We start from the raw sequence: 23,108 nt of genomic DNA on the forward strand, positions 1-23,108 counted from the left end.
GATCAAAATAGTGTCTGCATTAATGTGCCCAGGAATGATCTCAATGCTAAACTGACTGTGTGCAGTTACATACATGATAACAGAGCCAGTGATTTTCAGGTATTTTAATGCTGCAGACAAAAAAAAATTACAGTGCATCTTAAAAGCAGAGCTACAGACACGTGAAGAAGAGGTAGTCTGAGACATTAGTGGCACTAACAGAGTCAATCAGGCGTCTTTCCTGAAAATATCGTCACGCCCCCACCTGACCACCCTCCATGTTGTTTTTTTTATTAAAGGCTCTGGTTTCCAGTCCGGTCGTCCTCACCTCCGTCTTTGGCTCAGCCTTTTGGCTGGGTGTTGTTTTTTGAAGTCAACAAGGCAGTCAGTGGCCTCTGAGATTGGAGTGAAGGATCTGATGGGAGAGTCACTGACCCTGACAGCTGATATGTGCTGCTCCTCTTCGTCATCGTCGTCATCATCCAGCAGCTCGATGACGTCTCTGTGAACACACACATTTGAACATCTCAAGATAAAAGTGTTAAGTGAGATGAGATGATGCACATTTCAAATCTGGAAGTAAAAAAAAAAACAAAAAAAAAAACAAACACCTCCCAGATCTCATTATGTAGGATATTAAAGACATCTTACCCCGACTGGAGTTTGGATCCAGATGGCCCGGCCTCTGTAAAACAGCAAAAACATGTCAGTTGTTCAGATTCACTTATTCTGCTGCTTTCAGGCGGCTTAACGACAACAACGTTGACGACAAAGGTTACAACAACCCGTTTTTACAAAACATGGTTCAATAAGATATTATTTTTATCTTATCCTTTTGTGGAACAAATAAGGTTTTCCTAATCCTAATCTTAAACAGTAAGACTATTGAGAGATGCAGAGGACCAGTGCCCTCCAGTGGTCAGAATAAGGAACTGTAGTAATCGGTGAACTGCTGGGACGTTATCAGAACGATCCTGATCCTAATGTGACGACACTGTAATGATGATTTAAAAAAAATAAATCTCACATACCTGAGTCTCTGCTCTCTGTTTGCTCCAGAGCTGACAGCAGATTTCCCTTCTGTAATATAAGCGAAGGAAAGTTTCAGAATAAAAGCTGCTGTGTTTCTGTCACGTTAACAGTGAGTAACAAGCGCACCGCTGCCGGCTTTAACACCTGACGCTGGATGCAGAGTTCGGTGTGCCGGCTGTAGTCTTGCAGAGGAATGCCTTTCTGACAGATGTAGCACTTCTCCTGGTTCCTGTAAGGTTTATTTTGAAAAAGAAAAATAAGTCAGAACTCGGAGCTCTGATGGTTAAATATAAACAGCTCACGCTGACTGACCTTTCACAGTCTACGGGGTTGTTTGTTTCGTCAGCATTCACCTGAGCTCTCCTTGTTCTCTTCCTACGAGGCTTCGGCGACACTATGAAGATGAATTTGCAAGATCTTTAAAGTAAAAATGTTTAACCCTTAAATGTAAATGTGAGTTTCAGTGTAAGTTTGTGTCACCTTGGAAACAGTGTGCTTCAGACTTCCTGTCGTCCACCTCTCCGTCGCAGAACGCCGCATGCATCTCGATCCTGCTCGCGGGGAAAGACGCCTGACAGATGGGACAGTCGACAGAGGTCTCAGGGTTCTGAGGGACGACAGCTGGTTCCAGTTCAGGCGACATTGATCTTTGAAGCCTTCTCTTCGCCACCTCCTCCACATCTGGATCCTTCCTGCCCTCCTCTACCTCCTCTGTTCTTACAGTTTGTCCTCCAGCGTCACTTCTGCTGCAGACGGGCCTGTTACCCTCCATCTTTTCATCCAATAGGACTGAAAACAGATCATAAATAGAACGACCTACAGCCTCAGCATTCAATTTGTAATTACCACACAGATTAGAAAATGTTTTTACCATCCTCCTCCTCCTCCTCCTCCTGGGCCGCCTGTGGCTCGACTGTGACTGGAGAATCCTCCTGAAGAATCATTTCAACCTCAGGTGTCTCTGGACTTTTAGGTGGAGGCTGCTGAGAAACCTATACAAGATGAGGGGAAACCAAAATACTGTAATCCACTGAAAACGAAGTGGTGTCAACCCCTGTTTTTTTGATTTGTTACACAGATAATTAGCATACAAACAATAATTTTAGCATTCCCCTGGCTCACCTCTGCTCCACCGTCAGCTGCCATCATCAGAACCTGTGTGCTGTCGTCGCTCAGTTGAGTCTCTGTTGTAACAAACGGGAGACAACATCAGCAATATTTAACATATCCTGCTAATGTCAACATCACAGCCTGTTAAAATAACATGAAATATTTAGGAGGTGGACTCAGCACCAGGGCAAACTTCACAGTCTTCGGTGTCCATAGGTTCTTCATCTTCCTCAGCCTTCTCTTCTTTGTTTTCCTCCTTTCTCTCCTCCTCCTCCTCCTTGTCCTCTTCTTCTCCTGCTTCTGCTGAAGGTGATTCCGCTGCTTCACTCAGTGTTTTCGCTCTACGTTTGAGGCCTCGTCTGAAAACATTAGCCACCAGAAGAAACGTAGAAACCAGATGTTGCTCTGAATTAATAACTGGGCCCACTTTAAACTGTACACCGGGCTGAGACTGAAGAATATTTAGGTTTTACCTTCGAGGAGCGTGAAACTGGGGCGACTCTGCAGGTGACTCAGGTGAAGGAGATTTCTGGGAGAAAAAAAAGTCATCAGATACAACAGCTTCATCTCATCTCAGATACACAAACACACGTGAGAGACGTGAGACATTATGTAAATATACACAATGACTGAGTTTAAAGTGTGTCTTCTGAAGCTTTGGTCAGTTTTATAATGACCACACTGTCAGATCTTGATGGTACCTCTGGCTGTGGCAGAATGGCCTCCCCCCATTCAGCTTTCCTCAGCAGACACCTCTGAGCCTGTTTCAGACTCTTCTCATACACATCCATCTGTGCGAGGATCACCTGAGAACCGAATGGTGACATTACAATTTAAATCCATTACAAAACAGACTGGCTACATATTGTTTGTTTGGCTGTGGGTACGAAAGAGTCAGTCAGCCTGTTTCTTATGAGCTCACCTGTGTGTATTTGTCTGGGTCCAGGCCTCGTGGACAGAAGGGAACCCCCCAGTAGTAGTGAACTGTCTGCCTGTCTGCAGGCTCCCTATACGGGCATGACATCCCGCTCGCCACCCCCTGACTGCTGACCGGATGTTGTTCTTGCCCTTCCCACCCAGTGATGGGAGCAGGCCGTTGGCCGTTGGCCTGAGACGACGTTCCAGATGAAGCTTGTTTATCTGTGCTTGGAGCACACCTCTGAGGATTTAGGCTGCAAACAGAGACAGTCATTCAGGATTTTAATAAAGTCCTGATACTCGAACATCACCCAAAATGCATCTTCATCTGATAAATTCAGTGTACCTGCACACTGTAATACTGCATACCTGCAGTTTGGTGCTTCTGAAGAAGCAGCATGGTTCAGGGAGGAAGCCTGAACAGGCGTCTCCTCAGGAAAGACTGGACTGGGAGAGCCCGCCGGCTGGAAAGACAAGCAGGTGATCTGTTATTATTTTTGTTACCTACAACAAATCCTGCAGAATTTCTATTGTATTATATTTCTATAAAAGCCTGTCACTCCATCTCCTATCATCAGTATTATTTCTTAAAATAAAGGCATAGATTTTAAAGTCCTCTGATCGTACCGTCACATCACCATCATCGTTGTCGCTCCCGTCTGACCAGACGAGCATCATATTGCTGCTAAACTCCGTCTCAGCTGAGTTTCTGTCTTTAGAACTTTCATTCAGCTCCTCTACACAATTAAAAAAAAACACAATTAAGAAAAAAAAAACTTGCATGAAACTGGTCATGTTACAGAAATCCAGACTGTACCTGAGTTTGATAACGGGGTGATCGTGTCATGGCGGCCATCTTTGTTTGAGGTCTACAGACAAAAGCAGGAAGAACAGAGAAAAAAGGAAATAAAGTGTCATACATAGAAAAACATTAAACAATAATTAGTGACGTGACATCCGCAGTATAAATATAATGTATTAGTTCTGTTAATCTGTGCTCACCTCCCTGCTCTGTCTGGGACTCGTGCCTCCTTTTGGAACTCGCAGCTCTGCACCTGAAGGTAACTTCTCATTAGTGTGGGCCACATGTTGCCGCGTGGTCGAGCCGAAAACCGGGCTGTTAGCAGGACTCTGCTCAGTCTCTTCTCCATCTGGACTCTTGGGGAACTCTAATAGGGGAATGTTCTTGGAAGGGCCTGGGCCGCTGGGGAACACAGGGCTCTTAGTGGGAGAGAACGTGTTGCTCACAGAGTCAGTTAAACTCTCCTGAGAGGAGAACATGAACCCTGAGTTTTTGGGAGTCGGGCTACAGGCAGAAACGTGGGGTTTAGAGGCACTTAGAGTCTTCTCATGTTGGGTGCTCCTGCCAAACACAGGACTGAGCTGTGTCTCTACACAGTCTTCCTGACTAACCTTCAGGGAGACGTGAGTTTTAGAGGGTGACTTTTGAGACTTCTGAGTCTCAGTCCACCTATCCTGAGAGTACAGCACAAACCCGGAAGAGGTGCAAGTGTCGAGCAGGTTCTGGCTCAGGCGGTTAACATGGACTTTAACTCTGCTGCCGGACAGGGGGAAGACGGGAGATGTAGGGAGCTGACAGTCATCAATCTGGGTCGAGTCAGAGTTCTGGGTCACAGTAGGAAGAAAACATGTCAAGTTATACACATGCAGAGTTGTGAAAATTTAACTAGTTCTGTGACGGACCTGAGAGTCCAGAGGCGCTGACAGAGGGTCGACGCTGCATTGTGAAGTCTGAGAGGAGATTTTCTGAGTCTGGGATAAGTCTGGCATCTCCAGCAGAGGACTTCCAGCTCTCCTTTCCTGGTTTTCTTCCATCTTATTTGCATCTCTACCCCCTTCTGGAAAACAACGCACAGTGCTTTAACATTCACGAGACGCTTCATGTTTACTTTTTCCTGCTGCTTACCGGTCAAAGATGATGGAGAATGATGGGAGAGCGAGCAGTCATCTTCCTTCACTCCAACGACAGTTGCCTTTTTCCCAGTTGAGTATGAGAGCTTCCGTCGGGAGCCGAGCCTGAACGATGCGTCTGTCAGGACAGTCTGACTCTGGGAAGTTGGGCACGGTTGTGTTTGGTCAACCATCTTTAAAGAAATATCAAAAAAGCTTCTGTGAAAAATAAATACTGATAAAGTATTCTGTGAAAATGCTGCCTTTTCTTCGAGAATCCTTGAATTTTTGTACAGTATCTAGACCTTCTTCTGATGCCTTTTCAGAACAGACATGCCAGCTCTTTGTGGTGTGTTCAACTATAACGTTTCGAGCCCCACACACAACTGACAGGAGGTGTCTTTTAAATGTTCATACCAATTAGTCAACTGAATCGTTTTGCTAAGTTTAACTGCACACATTCAAACTGGATGGCACCCACAAATGCTGGTACATTTAAACTTGTTTGACTCACGCTCTCTTGGATGGCTTTCAGCACAGCCTCCTCCTCCTGCTGCTGGTGGAGCGCGGATACACTGGCTTCCTGTGCACTTAGACGCAGAGCAAGGTCCATCATCTCCTCCTCCGTCATCTCTGAAACCAGCCAGCCGAGGTTCAGGTCAGAAATATTGTATCAGACTTTTTTTTATCATTATTTCTAGTTGTCTTTGCACACCTTTGGGTTTGGGTTTTTTTTTCCCTTTCTCTGCATCGTTTGTCTCTTGCTGATGAAAAAAGTGACATAGAGAACTCGTCCTGGAAGAACAACAGGTAAAAGTTTTGATGGAACCTGACGATGTCTAAATCTGATTCTCACCAGGATTTGCATTTTGTTTTTGTTTTTTTTTTACCTCATTGTCTGCATCTGCACCATCTTTGTCCTCCTGTGTGTCCTGGTCCATCTGTGTGCTCTCAGAGGGGACCACGTCTATTATTTGCCTCCTCGGAGCCTTCTTGGTCTGCACTCGAGCACCTAGAGAGACAAGTAGACACAGGTATAATTCGATCCAGCACAAAGACACTCAACACACACGGCATCCGTTTTGATGTTATAAAAAAACACCGGATTTTATTCAAATGACATAAATCAGTTCTTGTGTTGAACAGCTGAGCTTTAAATCATATCAACCACCTTTAAATTATACATTAAACGTGACTTATACCAGCCTCTAAATTGCAGCAGAGTGAAGGACAGATCCACATCCCGCCCCCTCCAGCAGCAGCTGCTGATAGCTCATCTTTACCTAACGATGAAGAACGTCCTCTTCTTCCTCTCATCAGTCCGGGCAGCTCGACGCGTGTGGACCCCAAACCAGCAGACGTCTATGTTAAAAGAATAATAATAATAATAATAATAATAATAATAAAAAGGCCAAACAAGAACCCTGACTTGACTGAAAGCGGATAAATCCAATAACTGAATCAACGTTTCACACCAAATGTTAGCTGACTCCGCGCGAGAGCATCACTTTGTAGGTAAACAAACTGACTTCACGAGACACTAAAACTGCAAATAAAGTTGTTGTTATGATGTTTCTGTTTAATATATCTGTGGATGCGCTCATTCATCCAGGTCACAGTCATTTCCAAGAGTTTAAATCGAGGACTGGGCTCAAAATCATTTAAACCCTTGGAAATGTTCTGTTTAATCAGCCGTAACGTGAACACAACTTCCGTCTTCTTAACTTGTACTTCAGCTGGAGAAAAACAACACAAACCGGACAATAGTTCAGTTTTAAAACACTCACAGTACAGTTTTCCTCACTTTCGCGGCGCCATGTTTGTTTCAGTTCACGCAATCACGTGACTACAACGTAATCGTCTGTCACTGTGCCTTTGCGGAAGTTTATAATCTAAATAAACAATGAAAGCTGAATGTGATTGCATCATTATATAAAACATATTATTTCCTAATTTTGATCTATATAACGATACGAAAAGATACACTGGTGCATTTTACGGCTACTGTTTGTGAATCTCGTTGTTAAAAGGAACTCCCCGTCGGAGAATCGAACCCCGGTCTTCCGCGTGACAGGCGGAGATACTGTCCACTATACTAACGAGGACTTGGTGATAGACCAACCTCCCACAGTGAATAAAACAGAGTCGGAATGCAATTATTTTTAATTTTAAGCAGAGTGTTTCTGAGCGAGTCACAAGTGACATGTTCTTTTCGACTGTTGCCATTGTGAATCGTAAAACGTGGTATCGCGGCATTGATAATGGTTTTATAACAGTCTGAGTTCCCAGTCTTATTCACGACGAAACGTAAAAAATTGCCTCCCCGTCGGGGAATCGAACCCCGGTCTTCCGCGTGACAGGCGGAGATACTGTCCACTATACTAACGAGGACTGACAAAGAGTTGCCAAAACTCACTCGAGGTAACGGTTGTTGTTTGTAGGACTGATGTGATGTACTGACAGGTCACATTAACGCTATTATTAAGCACAAAACAGACACTGTATAACGAAGAGTCATTTCTTCACTTTTTAATAATCTTGTAAGTTATCCCAGGACCTTAATGAGGACCCCAAAAACCAGGTCAGGAATCATCATACCTATCATCATTAGTTTTACATCATGGCAGCCAACGACATCATTAAAAAGAACATCAGTCATTAAACGGCTCCTTCTCTAGCAGTCTGATACTTTTAGCTTATATTTACACTTTTTGAAACAAAAACTTAAAGGATTGAATGTGAATACATACAGGAACAAGTACTGATGCTGGAAATTCATATTACAAGAAAGAAATTATTATAAAATGGTGATAAAAGTCAGCTGCGTACTGAAAGTGTTATATCTTCCTTGCATTTTATTTTTTTTTTATATTAATTGACAGGAGCTGTGCAGAAAACAAAATAAATAATTGAAAAATGCATTCACCACACTTAAAAGCTCAACAATGGACCCTCTCAGAAACCAAACAGGTGGAAAAGGTGCATCTGTAAGCTGAAATAATAACACGCTAGAAAGCGTTATGCAAACAAAGGCTGGGCTGGGACAACAGTGCATCTGCATAGGAAGAAAATGCTCTCTTAGTTTGCCTCTTAAAAAAAGCAATGACATCAATTATTTAGGTGTGTGCCTCTTGAATAAACAACAACATTCTGCTAAAAACATCAAACTTAAGTCATTTTATATACAAAAACAAAAACAAGAGGAGCCATTTTGATGCTTATGCTCATACTCGTTCAGCTTCAAACTTAGGGTTGTTAGGAAATTATAGAAATAACACAAAAACTAACTGCAATGCAGCTATTTACTGCTAGCTGGTGAGATGTAAAGCTAAGTTATCAAGTTTGTTTGCTATATCAAAAAAACCCAACATAACAACTTCATGCTTGCACACTTCATAACCTGTATATCACATAAAGAATGTAGCTACATGGGATTATTGGAGAAAAAAACTCCAGATAATCTAGTCTGGCCTTGCTAGCAGCAGTAGCATCCGCAATATGAAATTCATTTAATTAAGATGGTTAAGAGCTACATTTAAATCACATATTTAAATGTATTTATTTAAAAAATAAAGCTGCCTTTTTAAATTATTCTGCATTTACATTCACACGTGAGCTCCAGTGTATTCTTCTGTAGTGGCTAATATATCATTATATGTGTCATCCACCCTGAAAGGAGCGTCACTCATTGTCTTTTAGCATGCTATTGTAACAGTATGTTTTATATCTTATGGTCATGTTCAGCAGAGGTGAGCTGCATTACTGCCATGCGGATTCTTCCTCTGGTTATCAGAGATGCAGTTTGTTCTTGTGTCTCCTGTCTCTACGCTACTCTTAAGTAAATGATTACAGATTGTACACATGCGTCAGTAGAATAAAAGTCAGAATTAACATGAGGCCGTTCTTCACTGTGATTGTGAGGTAATGAGACGTTAGCAGACCGGAGGTTTAGTTCCTGAAACTTTGTACAGATGCAAACTAACTTAGATTTACATGTTAATAAATAGCTTCGTCAGACAGCTAGGCTACCTAGCTGCATTAACTCTTAAATTAAATTAAATAAACACAAATAGAAGCATTGACACTCTCAATTCTTCCTGCAGAGATAAAACTCTGTTCTGCTGTTAACAGGTGAGTCACAGTATCACAGCAAAGAGCGCCCTCCTGGGTATTCTTTAAGTCATATTTACATACATATAATAATGATTACAAAAAGGTTATTCCAATAGGATACAAGGTGGACTGTGATTATACAAAAGTTACTGGAGCGATGCACTGTGGGGTTACAAGGTATCCGCAGGCAGTTTTTGGTTCGATACACACGTTTAGTACGGGGTTTGTGAGTGTAAGTGTGTGTCTATCATGTAGAGACATTCATCATCATATCACCATTACAGCACGGCCTCCTCCTGTTGGATGCATGTAGCCTAGCTTAGCCTAACAAGGAGTAAACCTGACTTCACTGTTAAGACTGTTGGCCTTTTCCAAAGCCTGGAGGATCAACTGTTGGGAGATTAAGTCTTGTCCAACCCTCTAAATTTCCTTTTTCTTGAGCATGAATAGTTGTATGTAGTGTAAAAATGTAAACATTATGCAGGAAATTTTAGTTTTGTTGGTTTAATTTATTGAGCAAAACACTAGATATAGCTTTAGTTTTAATTTATGTGGGTTTTCAATTATAGTAAAGTTTAATCAGCATGCAGGAGCTGATTTTTCATGCCTAACTGAAAAAAAAAAAGAATTAAAATGTTAGGACTGGTAATAATTAGTAGACATAAAATATCTCTCTGTCATTTTTGCACCAAATTCTCAGACTGTTCTGGCAGTAATGTTTGAAACTCCTCCCAGAGAGGGAGGTAATGGGTGGAATGTGGTCATCAGGATATGTTTACAGCAGGCACATCTGTCAGATTATACTCGGCGTGTAATTGTGATGACAAACAGTGTGTGAACATGTAATATTTATAGTGGTTTGGCAGTGGGTATGACGTTTTCATGCGTTTGTCCTCATTGTTCTTCATGCAGGGTTCTGCTTTGCATTGTGGATGTTTTTATCAGTCAGTGGTTCGGCGTGCCTCCTGCAGCCTGCGTGCAGTTCAGCTTGCTGAACCCCGGCAGCGTGATGCGTCCGCGGGTGTAGATGTCACGGTCAGAGCCCTGGTTCATCCTCTTGACCAGGTTCTTCTCGTACAACAGCGGGTGGTAGGCGCCGAGCGTGCAGGCGGCGTCGTAGAACCGCTGGTAGTAATGGCAGAGCTCCGTCTTTCTCCGGGATGGCAGGAACTCGTAGACGTGCACCACCTCGCACAAAGACATCATCAGAACCGTGCCTGGGCAGAAAACAAGATATCATGTGAGCTCCACAGTCCAGAAGTGCATTAAAGTGTAATACCAATGAGTGCCACTAGGTGCAGGGTATAAGCCTAGAACAGCTGCAGTCATGGTGTGTTAACAACTAATCAGGCCAAACCTTTGGTAGACGATATCTGGCGACATTTATCTATAGCATAAAAACTGTTGTTTGTTTTTCTACCAGAGTGTAAAAATGTTTATTTCTGCTGTAACCTTGGTCCTTTTAACATGGTGGACAATGGGGAGGGAGTCACTTTTAGAGGCAACCTAAAGGGGCCACCTAGAAACTAGCAACAAGGACACCATATTAATAAAATTGAAAGTGAAACTGGTCATTTGGGGAAGTGGGCAGTGTGTTCAGTGTGGGCTGCATTTGAACTTCCCGTAGTTCAGCCATGAACACAAGCTTGAAGTCAGAGAGATATATTTGTGTGAGTTTGTGATCTTATGAATCTCATGAGAATCCAGCTGCTTCCGGAGGTAAACACAGCCACATCAACTTCACATCAACTTCTCCTTTGTCGTTAACAGTGTGAGGCCACATAGAGAGGGCATAACTGTCTTGGCCAGGAGTTGTTTTACACACAGATTTCATTTGTTTTATGCATTTTTTTCTCGTTGATTTGAGGGTTTCCTCGGGTTTGTTGGCTAATGTCATGACAGATCATTACATTATTTTCACATGTATAACAAGCATCGCTGATCCATTTCCTGTCTGTCCTGGCAGAGATCTCTCTTATTTCTGGAGGGTGTGTGTAGTTTTTTTTCCCCCCATAGGGCCTTGTGTTTGTGATTTATGATAATTTAAACAGTGGACACAGTCAACCCGGTTTCCTGAGAGAAACCGTGAAACGTGATTATGTTAATGTGTTTCAGAAGATTTCTGCCGCAGGCCATTAGATAGATCAAACAGTCTAAAAAGCACCTCTGGACTGAACCAACCAACTCTTTCTGGAACTCAAACATCTCAGCACCTGTTGCTTATGCATGCCGCATGCTCAATAGTCAGTTCAATATTGAAAGTAACAGTAAAATTGGTAAACAGCATTAATAGGAAATGCACTAAAGCTCAAAAACAGGAGCACAACACATGCAAAATAATTCAAATAGAGAGGGGTGCTGTTTGACTTACCGAGCAGGCCGGAGGAGGGTGGGTTCTTCTGGATGGGTTCAGCCATGTTGTCTTGTATTCGCTGCCAGACCTGCCACTCAAAGCGAGGGTGCAGGATGTAGAAGGGCTGCAGCGGGTGAAGCCTCCTGTACCTCTGGTACTGGGTGAAGATGGGATAATCTGTCCTGTTGTACCACTGCAGGAAAGGAAACATGCAGTGATGCTGTTAATGCTTCAGTTAAAGTTTCTGATTTGGTCCAATATACAAAAAAATGACACTACTGAACACAAGCTAATGGACGAATCAAAATGCTGATTACTGACTAAAGTATTAGTACTAAAGAATCACTAAAACTAACTAAACTAAAATTTAAAATTCTGCCTTAAATCTTGCCACATAAATCACACAAGATGACTTAAATTAAAGCAAAAATGTGTGTTTTAAATTAAGTGTTTTTGCCGTTCTTCTTATCCTGAACTGAACTTTCTGCTGTGATTGGACCAACAGGTACAGCACTGCATCACCTGTGACAGGTCAGCAGAGAAAGGGGCAGGGTCCCAGGCCACCAAGACCCCTGAGCTGTACAGAGAACTGGACAGGAAACGGTGGTCATCAGACGCCATCACCTGCAAGAAAGATTGATGATAAAATATGATTATATCCTGAAATATTTAAGGGAACAGAATAAAACCAACAACATGGTTAAAACAAATATGCTGGTCTGACCAAATAGAAATTTTACATGTCTTTTTCAGTTCCTCACTGTGAGCCCTAGCCACTAAAAACCATCTGAATCACCCACAATCAACTCATCTCTGCAAAACACCCACAGTGCTCTGAAAAACAGCTCAGAGTTTGACCTGTTGTCTCTTTACAAACTCAGGCAGTGCAGCTCAATTCCAAACCCACACAGAGCCCCAAGTTACTGAAAATGATTATGTACATGTAGCCTGATGCTACACTGATAAATCTTCCACTTTGTTGTGTTGTGTTTACCTGTGAGTTGATGAGGCGGATGGTGGTTTTGGAGCCGACGTCTTTCTCGTAACCGCTGGTTGGCGCAGCGTTGAAGCGCAGCACGGCGTCGTGAGAGTCTTTTTAAAAAAAAAGAAGAAAAAAAACGGACAATTTAAATGTTCTGAGTTACTGATGCATGGTTTATGCTTTTATGTCTATACCTTGACAATAAAAACAAAACAAAGAAGAGATTCTTAGTGCAGCAGCAACAAGGTTATTAGCAATTAGCTGTCAAATTTCCACCAGACACACCAAAAGCAGGGGAGTAGCAGAACTCCATAGTCTCCAGAGACTGGCGGACACCAATACATACACTGTTTGTCCCTGCTTTTATTTTGATGCTTGGACACTGAGACATCTCTTCACTGTATACCTACAGGCCCCAGCAGGTGAAGATGAGTTTCATAAACAAGCTCTCTCCTGCTCTCTTACTACACCCAGTGCTGCTGAATGGTTTGTTTATAATGACTCAGTATAAACAGGAAGAGCTCCAGAGGTAAAAATAGTTTCTGTTCAGTTGTTGCTGATGAAAACCATGGAGGACTAAAACAAGCCTCACTCTGCTCAACAGTATAAAATGTCTCACCGATCTCTTTTCCCAGTCCAGAGTAGCGGAGTGATCCTGCTGATGACACCACAGCGCAGCTCTTGTAAGGCCCAAGGTCATAGGTCAGCGGCTTTGGTGGCAGCTGAGCAGCCAAGGGCAGTGCTGAGAAGGGCTGGAGGTCAGAGGTCAAAGTCATGACTTCCACCTTGTCTTTAAGTTGGCAGAGGAGCTCAGGACCCCTCAGCTTCGGCCTGCTAGGGACACCGCCGGGACCAGACACCTCGACGCCGTATTTGTTCATAGCCTGACAAACACAGGGAAAAAAAATGTTGGTAAATAAGAGGACAAGTGAAAACAGCACATGTACACAACTTAACTCTCACCTGGTAGTTCAGCACCACCTTCCTCAGCCTGTTTCCCAGCATGCTGCTGGACATCTCATCGTCCCACACCTGTCCCAGAGGCCCGTGAGGCCCGAAAAACTCTGCGTCTCCACCTTTGCCACTCAGCTCCCCTCTCCGTCGACCTCCGAACAGGGTCTCCAGTGCCCGCGTGAAGGGGCGCGGCAGCAAGCGAGAGAAAAACCCGGAAGGTTCCCGTTCTCTTTTCCGCTTTGACGGTGAGTCTGCAGCCTCCTGGGTGTGGTTTGGGGATGAGAGGACAGGGATTGGACGGTTGGGGTCACCTGGGATGACACCCGGAAGCTTCTGAGGGTCGACGTACATGGGCTTGGCTCCGCCTCGCAGCACCTGCGTGAATGTCATGGGTGTTGGCAAAGCACGACAGAGGGATACATACAACCACACATCATTTACATTGACTTTTTCCAGTTCTTATGCTAGAGTTTAGTGTTTACCATTGCTAATTTTGTATGATTAGCTTTGACTATTGATGCTAACTGTTTATGTTAGCATCATTAATGCTAGTCAGATGTTATGCATGTTATGCACTGCATTTTTTAAAAATATTTTCAGACTGAGTTTGAGTGTCATGCTGCAGCAAAGAGGCTGAGAAGCAACAGACCTTGATGACAGAGTGTGTACGAGGTTGAGCCCGGGTTCGTGCTCGGATGCCGAAGATGGCGTCAGTGACCGTCACGCTGTTCTCAGCGCAGAGCGCATACAGGAGACCCATGGAGATGCAGAGGAAGACCATACAGAGCACACCGCGGCGAGCTCGGCGTCTCAGGCGCCACAGAAGGCTGACCCTGTCCATCGCCGCTCCGGGAATCTGCAGAGGAAACAGACAACAGAGGAATATAAACACAGGAGCAGTACACCAGAGAACAAAAGCTCTAGACTTTGAAGATGATGGTGTTTGGGAAAAATAAATGCTGACTGATTTGCAGCACCATTGAAATCACTTGTATGAAGCTCTTATCTTGCATTTTGTGAGATTGTTGCCCGAACAAATGGGTCAGCAGGATCAGCTTGCTTCACATAAAAGACAGAATGACAGACTGAACATGGCAGAAAGGATCACATCAACATTCAGGGAGTTCAACAGGATGCGTCATGTCAAAGATTGGAATTAAATAAAAATATAACACCGAATCAGACAGAAAGCCATAATTCAAACAACGAGGTCGAGGCCTTTTAATCTTCCATCAGCAAACATCTGTGTCAGTCAATAAAAATGTTTCATACATGTCTGATGTGTTTAATCCGTATGCACACAGCACTTAAAAAATGGACTCCTCTTCTAATACAGCACTACAGTGAGTGAGACGGCCATGAAGAATAAGGGAGCGGGTGCATGCCATCACTGCTCCGGGTGATGGATGAAATCAAGGAGAAAGAGCAGAGAGGAGGAGGAGCAAGAGGAGGAGGAGGAGGAGGAGGAGGAAGATGGCTTTATTCACTGAGGAGACTGATGGTAAAGGAGAGCAAGACGTGAGAGGCCTACACACAATGAGAGAAAGAGTGAGAGAGGTTGAGTTGGAAGAAAGAATCAGGGAAGGAAGCAGGAGCCAAGAATTTGTTTAGGTTTCCTCGGTAACCCACAATGCATCTGCATCCCCAGCACTGTATTTAACCATTCCTCACATTGAATGGAAGCAAAAGGAAGGCTGGTGAACAAAGTGGCTCGTGCTAAAAAAGCAAACTAGCTGCCTGGTTCAGTCAATAGGCAGATCAGGGAATGTCACATTCCTGAGAGTAGATTGGACTTCAGAATATTTAAGTAGCTCCATATCGTAATCTCCAAATCTCATCTTCCTCTTTACTCTTGTAGGTTTTTTTTTTGCATCTATCACATGCTACACACATGTACGAATCCTATTTGTGTTATTCGGGTCCACACCATCACACATTTTAAGCGCAAAACACAAACAAACAGCTGCAAATCCACATTTATGTGAATATCAGCAGGACTAGCAACAATAAATGGCCTGAAAAGGGGGTTTTACATGAACCAGAGTGGGACAGGGATCCATTGAATCCTTATTATCAACCTTACAAAACACACAGATGACTGCCTGACCTGCAGCAAAGAGCCTATAAATCAATATGTGTGTTATTTCCATACGCACAGCAGCCACAGATTTGCCGTCAGTTGCACATTGTGCTGCCTGACACAACAATATTCTGCTGTAAAATCTGATAAAAGTATAAACTTCATGTATAAACGTAGCACACGTAGCAGTAATGAATAAAGAATAAAACATTTTACCTTTAAGATGTTGAAAGTGCGCTTGCTGCTGTAAAAATAAAAGGGACTGAAAAGATGTCAGCGGTCACCACAAGCACACAAGAGAGAGGTCTCTGGAGGAAACAGCTGCTTCCGTCTCATTTCATCTGAGAAAAACAAAGGCTGGTCCCCCTTTCTGTGACTTCAGAGGGACCCGATTCTTTGAATCTTTGAATCAACGCTCATAATTTGTTGTTTCCTGTTTTGTAGCCAATCATGTGGCAGAAGATGCGTTAGCTTAAAACTCAGGTTCTGGTTTTGGCGTTCACATTGTCACCTTTAACATAGTTAATTAGTTAAACTCTTGTTATTCTACGTCTTTATTAGTTTGATTGCCGTTGCTAGGCAATCAAACTCTTGTTATTCTACGTCTTTATTATTATTATTAGTTTGATTGCCGTTGCTAGGCAATCAAACTCTTGTTCTTCTACGTCTTTATTAGTTTGATTGCTGCAAAGCAATCAAACTCTTGTTCTTCTACGTCTTTATTAGTTTGATTGCTGCAAAGCAATCAAACTATTGTTATTCTACGTCTTTATTAGTTTGATTGCCGTTGCTAGGCAATCAAACTCTTGTTCTTCTACGTCTTTATTATTAGTTTGATTGCTGCAAAGCAATCAAACTCTTGTTATTATTATTATTATTCTTCTGTACGTTTTTTGGCTCAGCAGATCTTCAGAATGCATGGGCCGATTCAAACCATTCAAACATCAAAAGATTCAGCTCATTCAGGACATTCCCGGAAACCTTCAATAATAATTACAAATATTATAATATTAAAAATATTAAACATTTTCCACCCTCAAATTAACATTGGAGTCAATGGGAGAGCCCTTCAAACCATGCCTTCTGCAAAATGCTACTGCTCCTACAAATATTAAGTTTTAAGTTTTAAGAGAAACCATTCGAGGCTTAAAATACTTCCAACATCTTGGTCTTCAAAAGTTGTATTCAGAATTTGGAAGTTCAGCTCCGTCTTCAAATGACAGGGGATTAAAGATGAAGTGGTTTTTGAGGTCTCTTCTGAGTTTAACATTAGTGTGTATTGCGTGGAATGTTGGGAGCTAGAGTGGGTGAGTCATCACTCAGAGTGGAGAGAGGCTGAGGAGATGCCTAAAAAAAATCTCTCTAACCTGCGCTTAGACCTGCACCGTCCATCTCCCTGAGGTAATTTGTATATCAGTTCGAAGGAAAACTCGTTGCCTTTCTTATGGTGTCCCTCTTAAAACTCCACACCAAACCATTTTGCCCTGAAGGCCAGCTGTTCGGGGAGAGTGCCGGTCATTCCTCCATTAAGACACAATGTAAAACCAAAAACAGAGCTGCCATATTTTCTAACTCGCCACAATCTCCACATCTTTCACATGCTAGACATAAAAATCGTACCAGTTGTAGAGCAACTTCTTGGGATTCCATGGATGCAGGCAGGCAGGGCCGTTACCATGGTGACAGACTGACACACTAGAAGCATACAAAGCAGCCATATTTGTAGTCTTTATCAGACTTTAAGCATTATATCTGTCATATTGATGATCCTTCAGCTGTATACTACTTTTCCACATTCAAATCACACAGCCTGAGCTTCTTATAGTCTTATGGTATTATTCCACCCTCAGACCTTTCATATGGTATATTCACAGGCTGTTCTTTAAGGTCGTGACTTCATACTGTTCTTTTCTTCAGCTGTTTCTCTTTCATATCTTCATAATATTAAAACATTTTCTACTTTTCCAGATAAGAGCTTCATCTTTCTAAATTCTTAACTGTGTTTCAGAAAATTAAGTTCAGATTGCAGATTCTCCAGCAATTCAGAGCAATCGTTCACATCAGCGTTCAAAGCAATGCTTCAGCTGCGGCAATCAAACTTGCATTTTCTTCAGGAAATGCTTTTCTAGTATGAAAATATCATTGCAGCTTCGGGCTCCTAATAGATAGATAGATAGATACTTTATTGATCCCTGAGGGGAAATTCAGGACAAAGCAACTGCACACAGCTGTGGCCAAACATGAATTGAATGATTGATTGAATGAATGAAGGGTGATGCTTACATCACTGTAGCACTGCAAACTGCAGAGCTTCAAACAGATGGTGGTGTCACTTATAGGCTCGTGCAAAATCGTATCGTGTGCAATTAATCGTCAGAAAAACTGTCACCGATTAATATTTGCCACTTATCGATTACGGCGATTAGTGCCTCGTTTTTGTGTGCGACGTACTCTCACCATCACCCGCAAGCGTGCACATGTGAGCCCACAATAACAATAATGGCGGAAGGCAGTGGTGTTCAGTTAGATAATGCGGAGCAGCACGTTCCTAACAGAGGTTCAACGTCTGTCACCGTAAGCCAGAGTACGAAGAAAGCCGAAGAAAACCGCATTGTTGTATGACAACCTTTTCAACCTTTTACAACAACCATAAATCATCCTCTGCAGGTCTTAAAATGCCCTCCAAAGGTCTAAAAATCAACCCGGTCCTCACAACTATAGCATCTCACAGCGACAGCTGAGCGTGTGTACATTATCCATGGACTTATGAAGCCATAAACTACTCATGATTAAAAGGTAGAAGTCTGTGTGTGTGTGAGTGAGTGTGTGTGTGTGTGTGTGTGTGTGTGCGCTTTAATCCGCCGGGGCAGAGTGAGAGAGAGTGTGATGGTTATGTATGTGTCAGCAGCAGCAAAGCATCAAACCACACAGCGCCTGATTGGTCGGCTGCATCGTGACATTTATGCCTCAGCTGCACAGCACCAGATCTGACCTCACTTTATGGCAGAAAACAATTTTAATTATCACTGAACAATAACACAGATTTTAAGAGTGCACATGCCAGTTTAAGAAACCTGGTCCTGCCTGTCCTTATGTTACATGACCGATATGAATTCTCTTTCATCACAGCTCTCTCCTCTTTCTGATTAAAGTATCAACTGTGCAGAACTGCTGTCGTCATAATTATGACATTTTTTGTTTATTATTCTTAACAAAAAGCTTGGAAAAGATTCCACTAATATTGCCATCTTTTAAAATGATTAAAGCCAACATCATAACTAAAGATGGCTTCCGTGATGTTACACAGTGACTTCTGAAGAGCGCTTTTGAAGCTTAGTTGGTACCATCTTTGCCACACCTGGGTCCAGGTTAATCCAAATACGGGCAAAGAAATGTAGGGTTGAGTGGGGTTAAGGTGGGCCTGTGGGGACAGTGAAGAAATCGGTAAGCTAAGAAAGCGCTCACCTGTCACACATCATCAATATGGACATATTGCCTGATCGTAATCTGATCGTTGGACCGATATAGCGGCAAAAGTCCAAGTAAGGAGGTGGACCAGGGTCAGAGTAGGACTGAAATATCATCCTTAACATGAGGATGATATTTCAGTCCTACTCTGACCCTGGTTTCAGGCTCCAGATTGATTTGAATCCTAAACAGCATAATTACATCAACAAATAACAGAACTGTCTCATACCAGTATATATCTGGACCTGTTAACATGGAGGTCCGTCCGGCCTTTGGAGCGGCCACTCATTCAGAGAAGAAATGTGACCTCCTTTCAACCATGCATTTCTGCCTCAGCTTTATAAACTGTTCACAACACAAATCTGATTGCAAACAGGCAAGAGGCCGTGTGGCACAGAAACCTGGTCCTGATGAGTACAGGCCTAAACACAGAACTCAGATCTCTCAGTGCTCTCTGACTTCTCCGTCTGTGGCACCAGACCCAGCAGTTCTCACTGAGGCCAGACATTCTTCAACATCTCCGACAACCGTCGTCAAACAAATACGTGTGTGTGTCTGTTTACTACTTTTACACCATCTATTAGCAGGTGAGTGTAGATAACCCGGCACAATGAATGAATCATGACACCTACAGCTGCCGTTACAACTGTGACTCATCTGGACTCAGAGAACATTTCTGAGCAGCCAGAGAATTCAAACACAGATTTATTTATTTTTTACAAACAATGGTGATATTCACAGTGAGTGTGAACGTTACCTTGTAGCCCATGGTGTGTGTCACTGCACTGTGTTGTTGTTGTTGTTGTTGTTGCTTAGAAATGGGCTGCTGTCTGCAGGTTTGCCCTCATTGTCCCTGTGGATGGAGATAACACGTGTTAGCTGAAAGAATACAGAGTGTCTATAACAAGTGTGGCTTTTTTTTAGCTTTTCATCTTCTTACATTAATAATCCATCCATCCTTAGTGAGATTTCTTAAACCTTCTGCCAGTCATCCAGCAGGAGTTACACATGGTCACATCCAACATCAGAGAGAAGGACCCAAAACTCCCTCAAATCCACTTTCCAGTTTACACTGTGTGCTTGTGGGCAGAAAAGTGGATGGACCAATCAATCAATCAATCAATCAATCAGCATCTTGTGCAGGAGTACAGACACTTATTTTATAGGTGTGTTTGAGGTGTTTTGATGATCAGAAACTACTGTTCTATTGTACAAAAACACACTTTTAGAAAGTTGTGCAACAAAGATGCAATAAAAAACTCTAAGGAGGTGACCTTTTACAACATACACTGAATTTTGATGGATTTCTTCACTGCAAATTAATTACTATTATTCATTATTTCGTCTTTTATTGCATATATTGCTGTTTTTGTTGTTGTACCAACAGCTGTGGTGCATTCATTTGTCATTTTTTATAAGGAGATCTTAATAGTTTTGACCGTAAATAAGATTTGCACTGCACAGCATGCAATATAAGTACTAATACACAGCAGTGAAATAACGCAACATCTGTTTATAGATAGATAGATAGATAGATAGATAGATAGATAGATAGATAGATAGATAGATAGATAGATAGATAGATCAGTCCATCTCTCTGAGGATACGCTGTTATTTTCTGACCTGCTCTAAGTGATGCTTCTCTGTTACCAGCCCGCCAGCAGCGGCCACGTCGTTCCTCTGATTTATCGACGCTACGGCACCGAGCAGGTTGTTGTTCCCGCCGCCATGTTCCCGGTGAGTCCCGTGCTTCGCGGTCCCCCTGTTCGTCCCTCCGGTCCAAGGCCGCTAACTGTGTCCGGTGGCATTTGGAGAAGCTGGACGGGCAGCAGTAAAGGTCCTCCTCCTCCTCCTTCTCTCTCTCTGTCCGTGTCACCGCTCAGCGGCTGCTGCAGCACATCGCGCCAAGCTAGCGACCAAGAGAAAGGAGTGTTTCCGGTGAGATTTTCAAAATAAAATCCCATCATGACATGGCATGAATTTGCTGCAGGAAATTTGAAGAAAAATAAAAACAATATAATATATCAATAAAAAAATAAAACATTTCACACGCTGCTGTGACAATATGAACGAAAAACCGTAGGTGACTAGTTATTTAAATGACATAAATCACATTTAACAATAAAGGAAAGAAAGAACATGCTAAATTCAGTGCAGCACTATACCAAGCATTTTATTTCAGTATTAATAAAATAAAAAAATATTAAATAAAAATTTAGTGGCCTCTTTACAATTTAAACAGGTTTTTAAGTGTTATACTGCACAGATTTTATTCACAACACACGTCTTTGTGGCATACTCCTTTTCTATGCTTTACTTTGAAGGTGGAAAACAAAGTGCCTGACTTCCTGGTTTTGTGCTTAAATTTGTATAACTTGTCTTTGCAGATACACGCAATCTATCTGCAGAAACGGAGGGAAGATGAAGATACACGACAGAGACAGCATCTTTGTTTTAACCATCAACAGTCTGCACTGTTCGCTATATTCGTGATGACATATTAGCTGATATTTAAAATACTGAAAACACTGTTGCTATTTGCTGTTTGCATGTAAACTCTGTCATGCAGTTGATTGATTGGGGTTGCACTGATGTATTTATTGAATTATTAACTGATTATTATAAAACACTAATACATATTTAATGAAAGAAATAAGATCTTTATAAAATATACAAATATATTTAGGTCCTAAGTATATCCTATAAATAATTATTTATCATTATTATGCATATATTGCAAAATGATTTATTTTAGCAGATGTTGTCTATAGGTTTAACTATAACTTATTTGTATTCGTCACAATTTCACGGTTAGTATTTGAATCTACTACTTATTCTATGAAAAGTATTTGAATAGTTTAATCGATCTCTGTAAATTGAAGCAGTGGCATTGACTGAAATAAAAACGAACTAAAAGCTGTTCCCTGACCGGGAATCGAACCCGGGCCGCGGCGGTGAGAGCGCCGAATCCTAACCACTAGACCACCAGGGAGTGGTGCTTGCAGAAAAATACGAGTAGAGAGAAGTACCCTTCACCGCTTCACTGTTAAACTGGGCCACCTCCGCCAGGGACACGTCCCGCTGTTACTTCATTGTTTGTTTCATTTTAGAATTCAGTGCAGGTAAGTTGCTTATTTTCTTAACCTTTGAGTTGTAGTTTGTGGATGTAAATGGCAGCAAGCTGTGTAATCGTGCTTATCAAGCCACGCTAGCATGTGTTTGCCAGTGGTGTTTGCTAGTAGCTAACTACCAGCAAATGGTGTAACGTAGCTCCAAGTTAGCTTAGAGCTACGTTAGCACCAGCAGCATGTTTTACAGCGACGGCTTTGAAAATGTAATTTGTTTAAACGCACAGTATGAATCGACGCAGATACCTTTGTGTAGTCATTTAGAGACAGAGACGGAAAATGTGTTGCACAGGACCTCGTGGCGCAACGGTAGCGCGTCTGACTCCAGATCAGAAGGTTGCGTGTTCAAATCACGTCGGGGTCAGTCTTTTACACTTTCCCTTTTAATTTTCAATTCAATTCAGTTTTATTTATATAGCGCATTTTATAATCAGAAATTGTCTCAAAGCGCTTCACGGAAACTCAGAGAGACCCAGAACCCAAACCCCCCTAAGAGCACTGTGGCAAGGAAAAACTCCCTTTAATAAGAAGAAGAAACCTTGAGCAGGACCCGTCAACTTAAGGGGAAACCAGTCCTGCTGCCAGTCCACCGGGTAGAGGAGGAGAAGAAGAGGGAGACAGGACAGAGAGGATGAAGGAGAGAGATCAGGGGCCGGACTGCAGGTCAGTATGCAGGTCTTGGGACCTGCAAAGGAGAGGGAGAGAGAGAGAGCGAGAGCGAGGCACAAAACTATGAGGAAGACAGTAAACACAGAGTATGAGACGATATTACCCAGTATGAGCCAGACTGAGGAGAGTAGAGGAGCGGTCAGAGGGTGAGGAGGAAACTGCTCAGAGGATCATGTTTGTGCCCCCCGACAATGTAGGGCAAGAGAGACTTCACGGGCCGGACTGCAGGTCAGCATTCAGGTCTTGAGACCAGTGTGAGCCAGACTAAGGAGAGTAAAGGAGAGGTCAGAGGGTGAGAGGGAAACTGCTCAGTGGATCATGTTTGTGCCCCCCGACAACGTAGGCCTAGAGCAGCATAGCTGTGCTACACACTAGGTCTAAGGTTAACTGTACGCCTTACTAAACAGAAAA

The 23,108-nt window shown here is 42.6% G+C and overlaps 2 protein-coding genes and 3 non-coding genes across 10 annotated transcripts; 1 reads left to right on the forward strand and 4 right to left on the reverse strand.

Moving 5' to 3' along the window:
* Positions 1 to 89: 89 nt before the first annotated feature.
* On the reverse strand, positions 90 to 6,797 carry uimc1 (ubiquitin interaction motif containing 1). 3 transcript variants are annotated; one of them, XM_028422544.1, is made up of 23 exons: positions 6,738 to 6,797; positions 6,234 to 6,312; positions 5,841 to 5,962; positions 5,666 to 5,745; positions 5,465 to 5,583; positions 4,967 to 5,144; positions 4,744 to 4,895; positions 4,042 to 4,665; positions 3,857 to 3,908; positions 3,667 to 3,776; positions 3,409 to 3,503; positions 3,044 to 3,293; positions 2,823 to 2,927; positions 2,595 to 2,650; positions 2,305 to 2,480; positions 2,134 to 2,195; positions 1,883 to 2,003; positions 1,492 to 1,800; positions 1,324 to 1,405; positions 1,138 to 1,240; positions 1,011 to 1,059; positions 631 to 664; positions 90 to 481 (listed from the first exon to the last, which is right to left on the reverse strand). In XM_028422544.1, the coding sequence occupies exons 3-23, from the start codon at positions 5,861 to 5,863 to the stop codon at positions 304 to 306; spliced, it is 2,958 nt and encodes a 985-aa protein (XP_028278345.1). In that variant the 5' UTR covers positions 5,864 to 5,962; positions 6,234 to 6,312; positions 6,738 to 6,797; the 3' UTR covers positions 90 to 303. The 3 variants fall into 3 exon arrangements, with proteins under 3 accessions (XP_028278345.1, XP_028278346.1, XP_028278344.1); XM_028422545.1 differs by having other exon boundaries at positions 1,156 to 1,240; positions 4,744 to 4,898; XM_028422543.1 differs by having other exon boundaries at positions 4,744 to 4,898.
* A 472-nt stretch (positions 6,798 to 7,269) lies between these two features.
* trnad-guc (transfer RNA aspartic acid (anticodon GUC)) lies at positions 7,270 to 7,341 on the reverse strand. The gene has a single exon. It is a non-coding gene; the product is annotated as a tRNA-Asp (tRNA).
* A 180-nt stretch (positions 7,342 to 7,521) lies between these two features.
* On the reverse strand, positions 7,522 to 20,790 carry st6gal1 (ST6 beta-galactosamide alpha-2,6-sialyltranferase 1). 4 transcript variants are annotated; one of them, XR_003671709.1, is made up of 10 exons: positions 20,524 to 20,790; positions 19,658 to 19,753; positions 14,002 to 14,208; positions 13,362 to 13,727; positions 13,018 to 13,282; positions 12,411 to 12,508; positions 11,939 to 12,040; positions 11,435 to 11,609; positions 9,481 to 10,280; positions 7,522 to 9,441 (listed from the first exon to the last, which is right to left on the reverse strand). XR_003671709.1 is itself a non-coding variant. In XM_028421044.1 (9 exons), exons 2-9 carry the CDS (start codon positions 19,667 to 19,669, stop codon positions 10,009 to 10,011), a joined length of 1,497 nt encoding a protein of 498 aa, XP_028276845.1. In that variant the 5' UTR covers positions 19,670 to 19,753; positions 20,524 to 20,790; the 3' UTR covers positions 7,522 to 10,008. The 4 variants fall into 4 exon arrangements, 3 of the variants coding, with proteins under 3 accessions (XP_028276845.1, XP_028276846.1, XP_028276847.1); XM_028421044.1 differs by having other exon boundaries at positions 7,522 to 10,280; XM_028421045.1 differs by lacking the exon at positions 20,524 to 20,790 and adding an exon at positions 19,841 to 19,975 and having other exon boundaries at positions 7,522 to 10,280.
* A 1,030-nt stretch (positions 20,791 to 21,820) lies between these two features.
* Positions 21,821 to 21,892, reverse strand: trnae-cuc (transfer RNA glutamic acid (anticodon CUC)). The gene has a single exon. It is a non-coding gene; the product is annotated as a tRNA-Glu (tRNA).
* Positions 21,893 to 22,320: 428 nt separating this feature from the next.
* trnaw-cca (transfer RNA tryptophan (anticodon CCA)) lies at positions 22,321 to 22,392 on the forward strand. The gene has a single exon. It is a non-coding gene; the product is annotated as a tRNA-Trp (tRNA).
* Positions 22,393 to 23,108: the final 716 nt, after the last annotated feature.

The sequence above is a fragment of the Parambassis ranga genome, chromosome 14 (assembly GCF_900634625.1).
Source record: "Parambassis ranga chromosome 14, fParRan2.1, whole genome shotgun sequence".
Lineage (NCBI taxonomy): Eukaryota > Metazoa > Chordata > Actinopteri > Ambassidae > Parambassis > Parambassis ranga.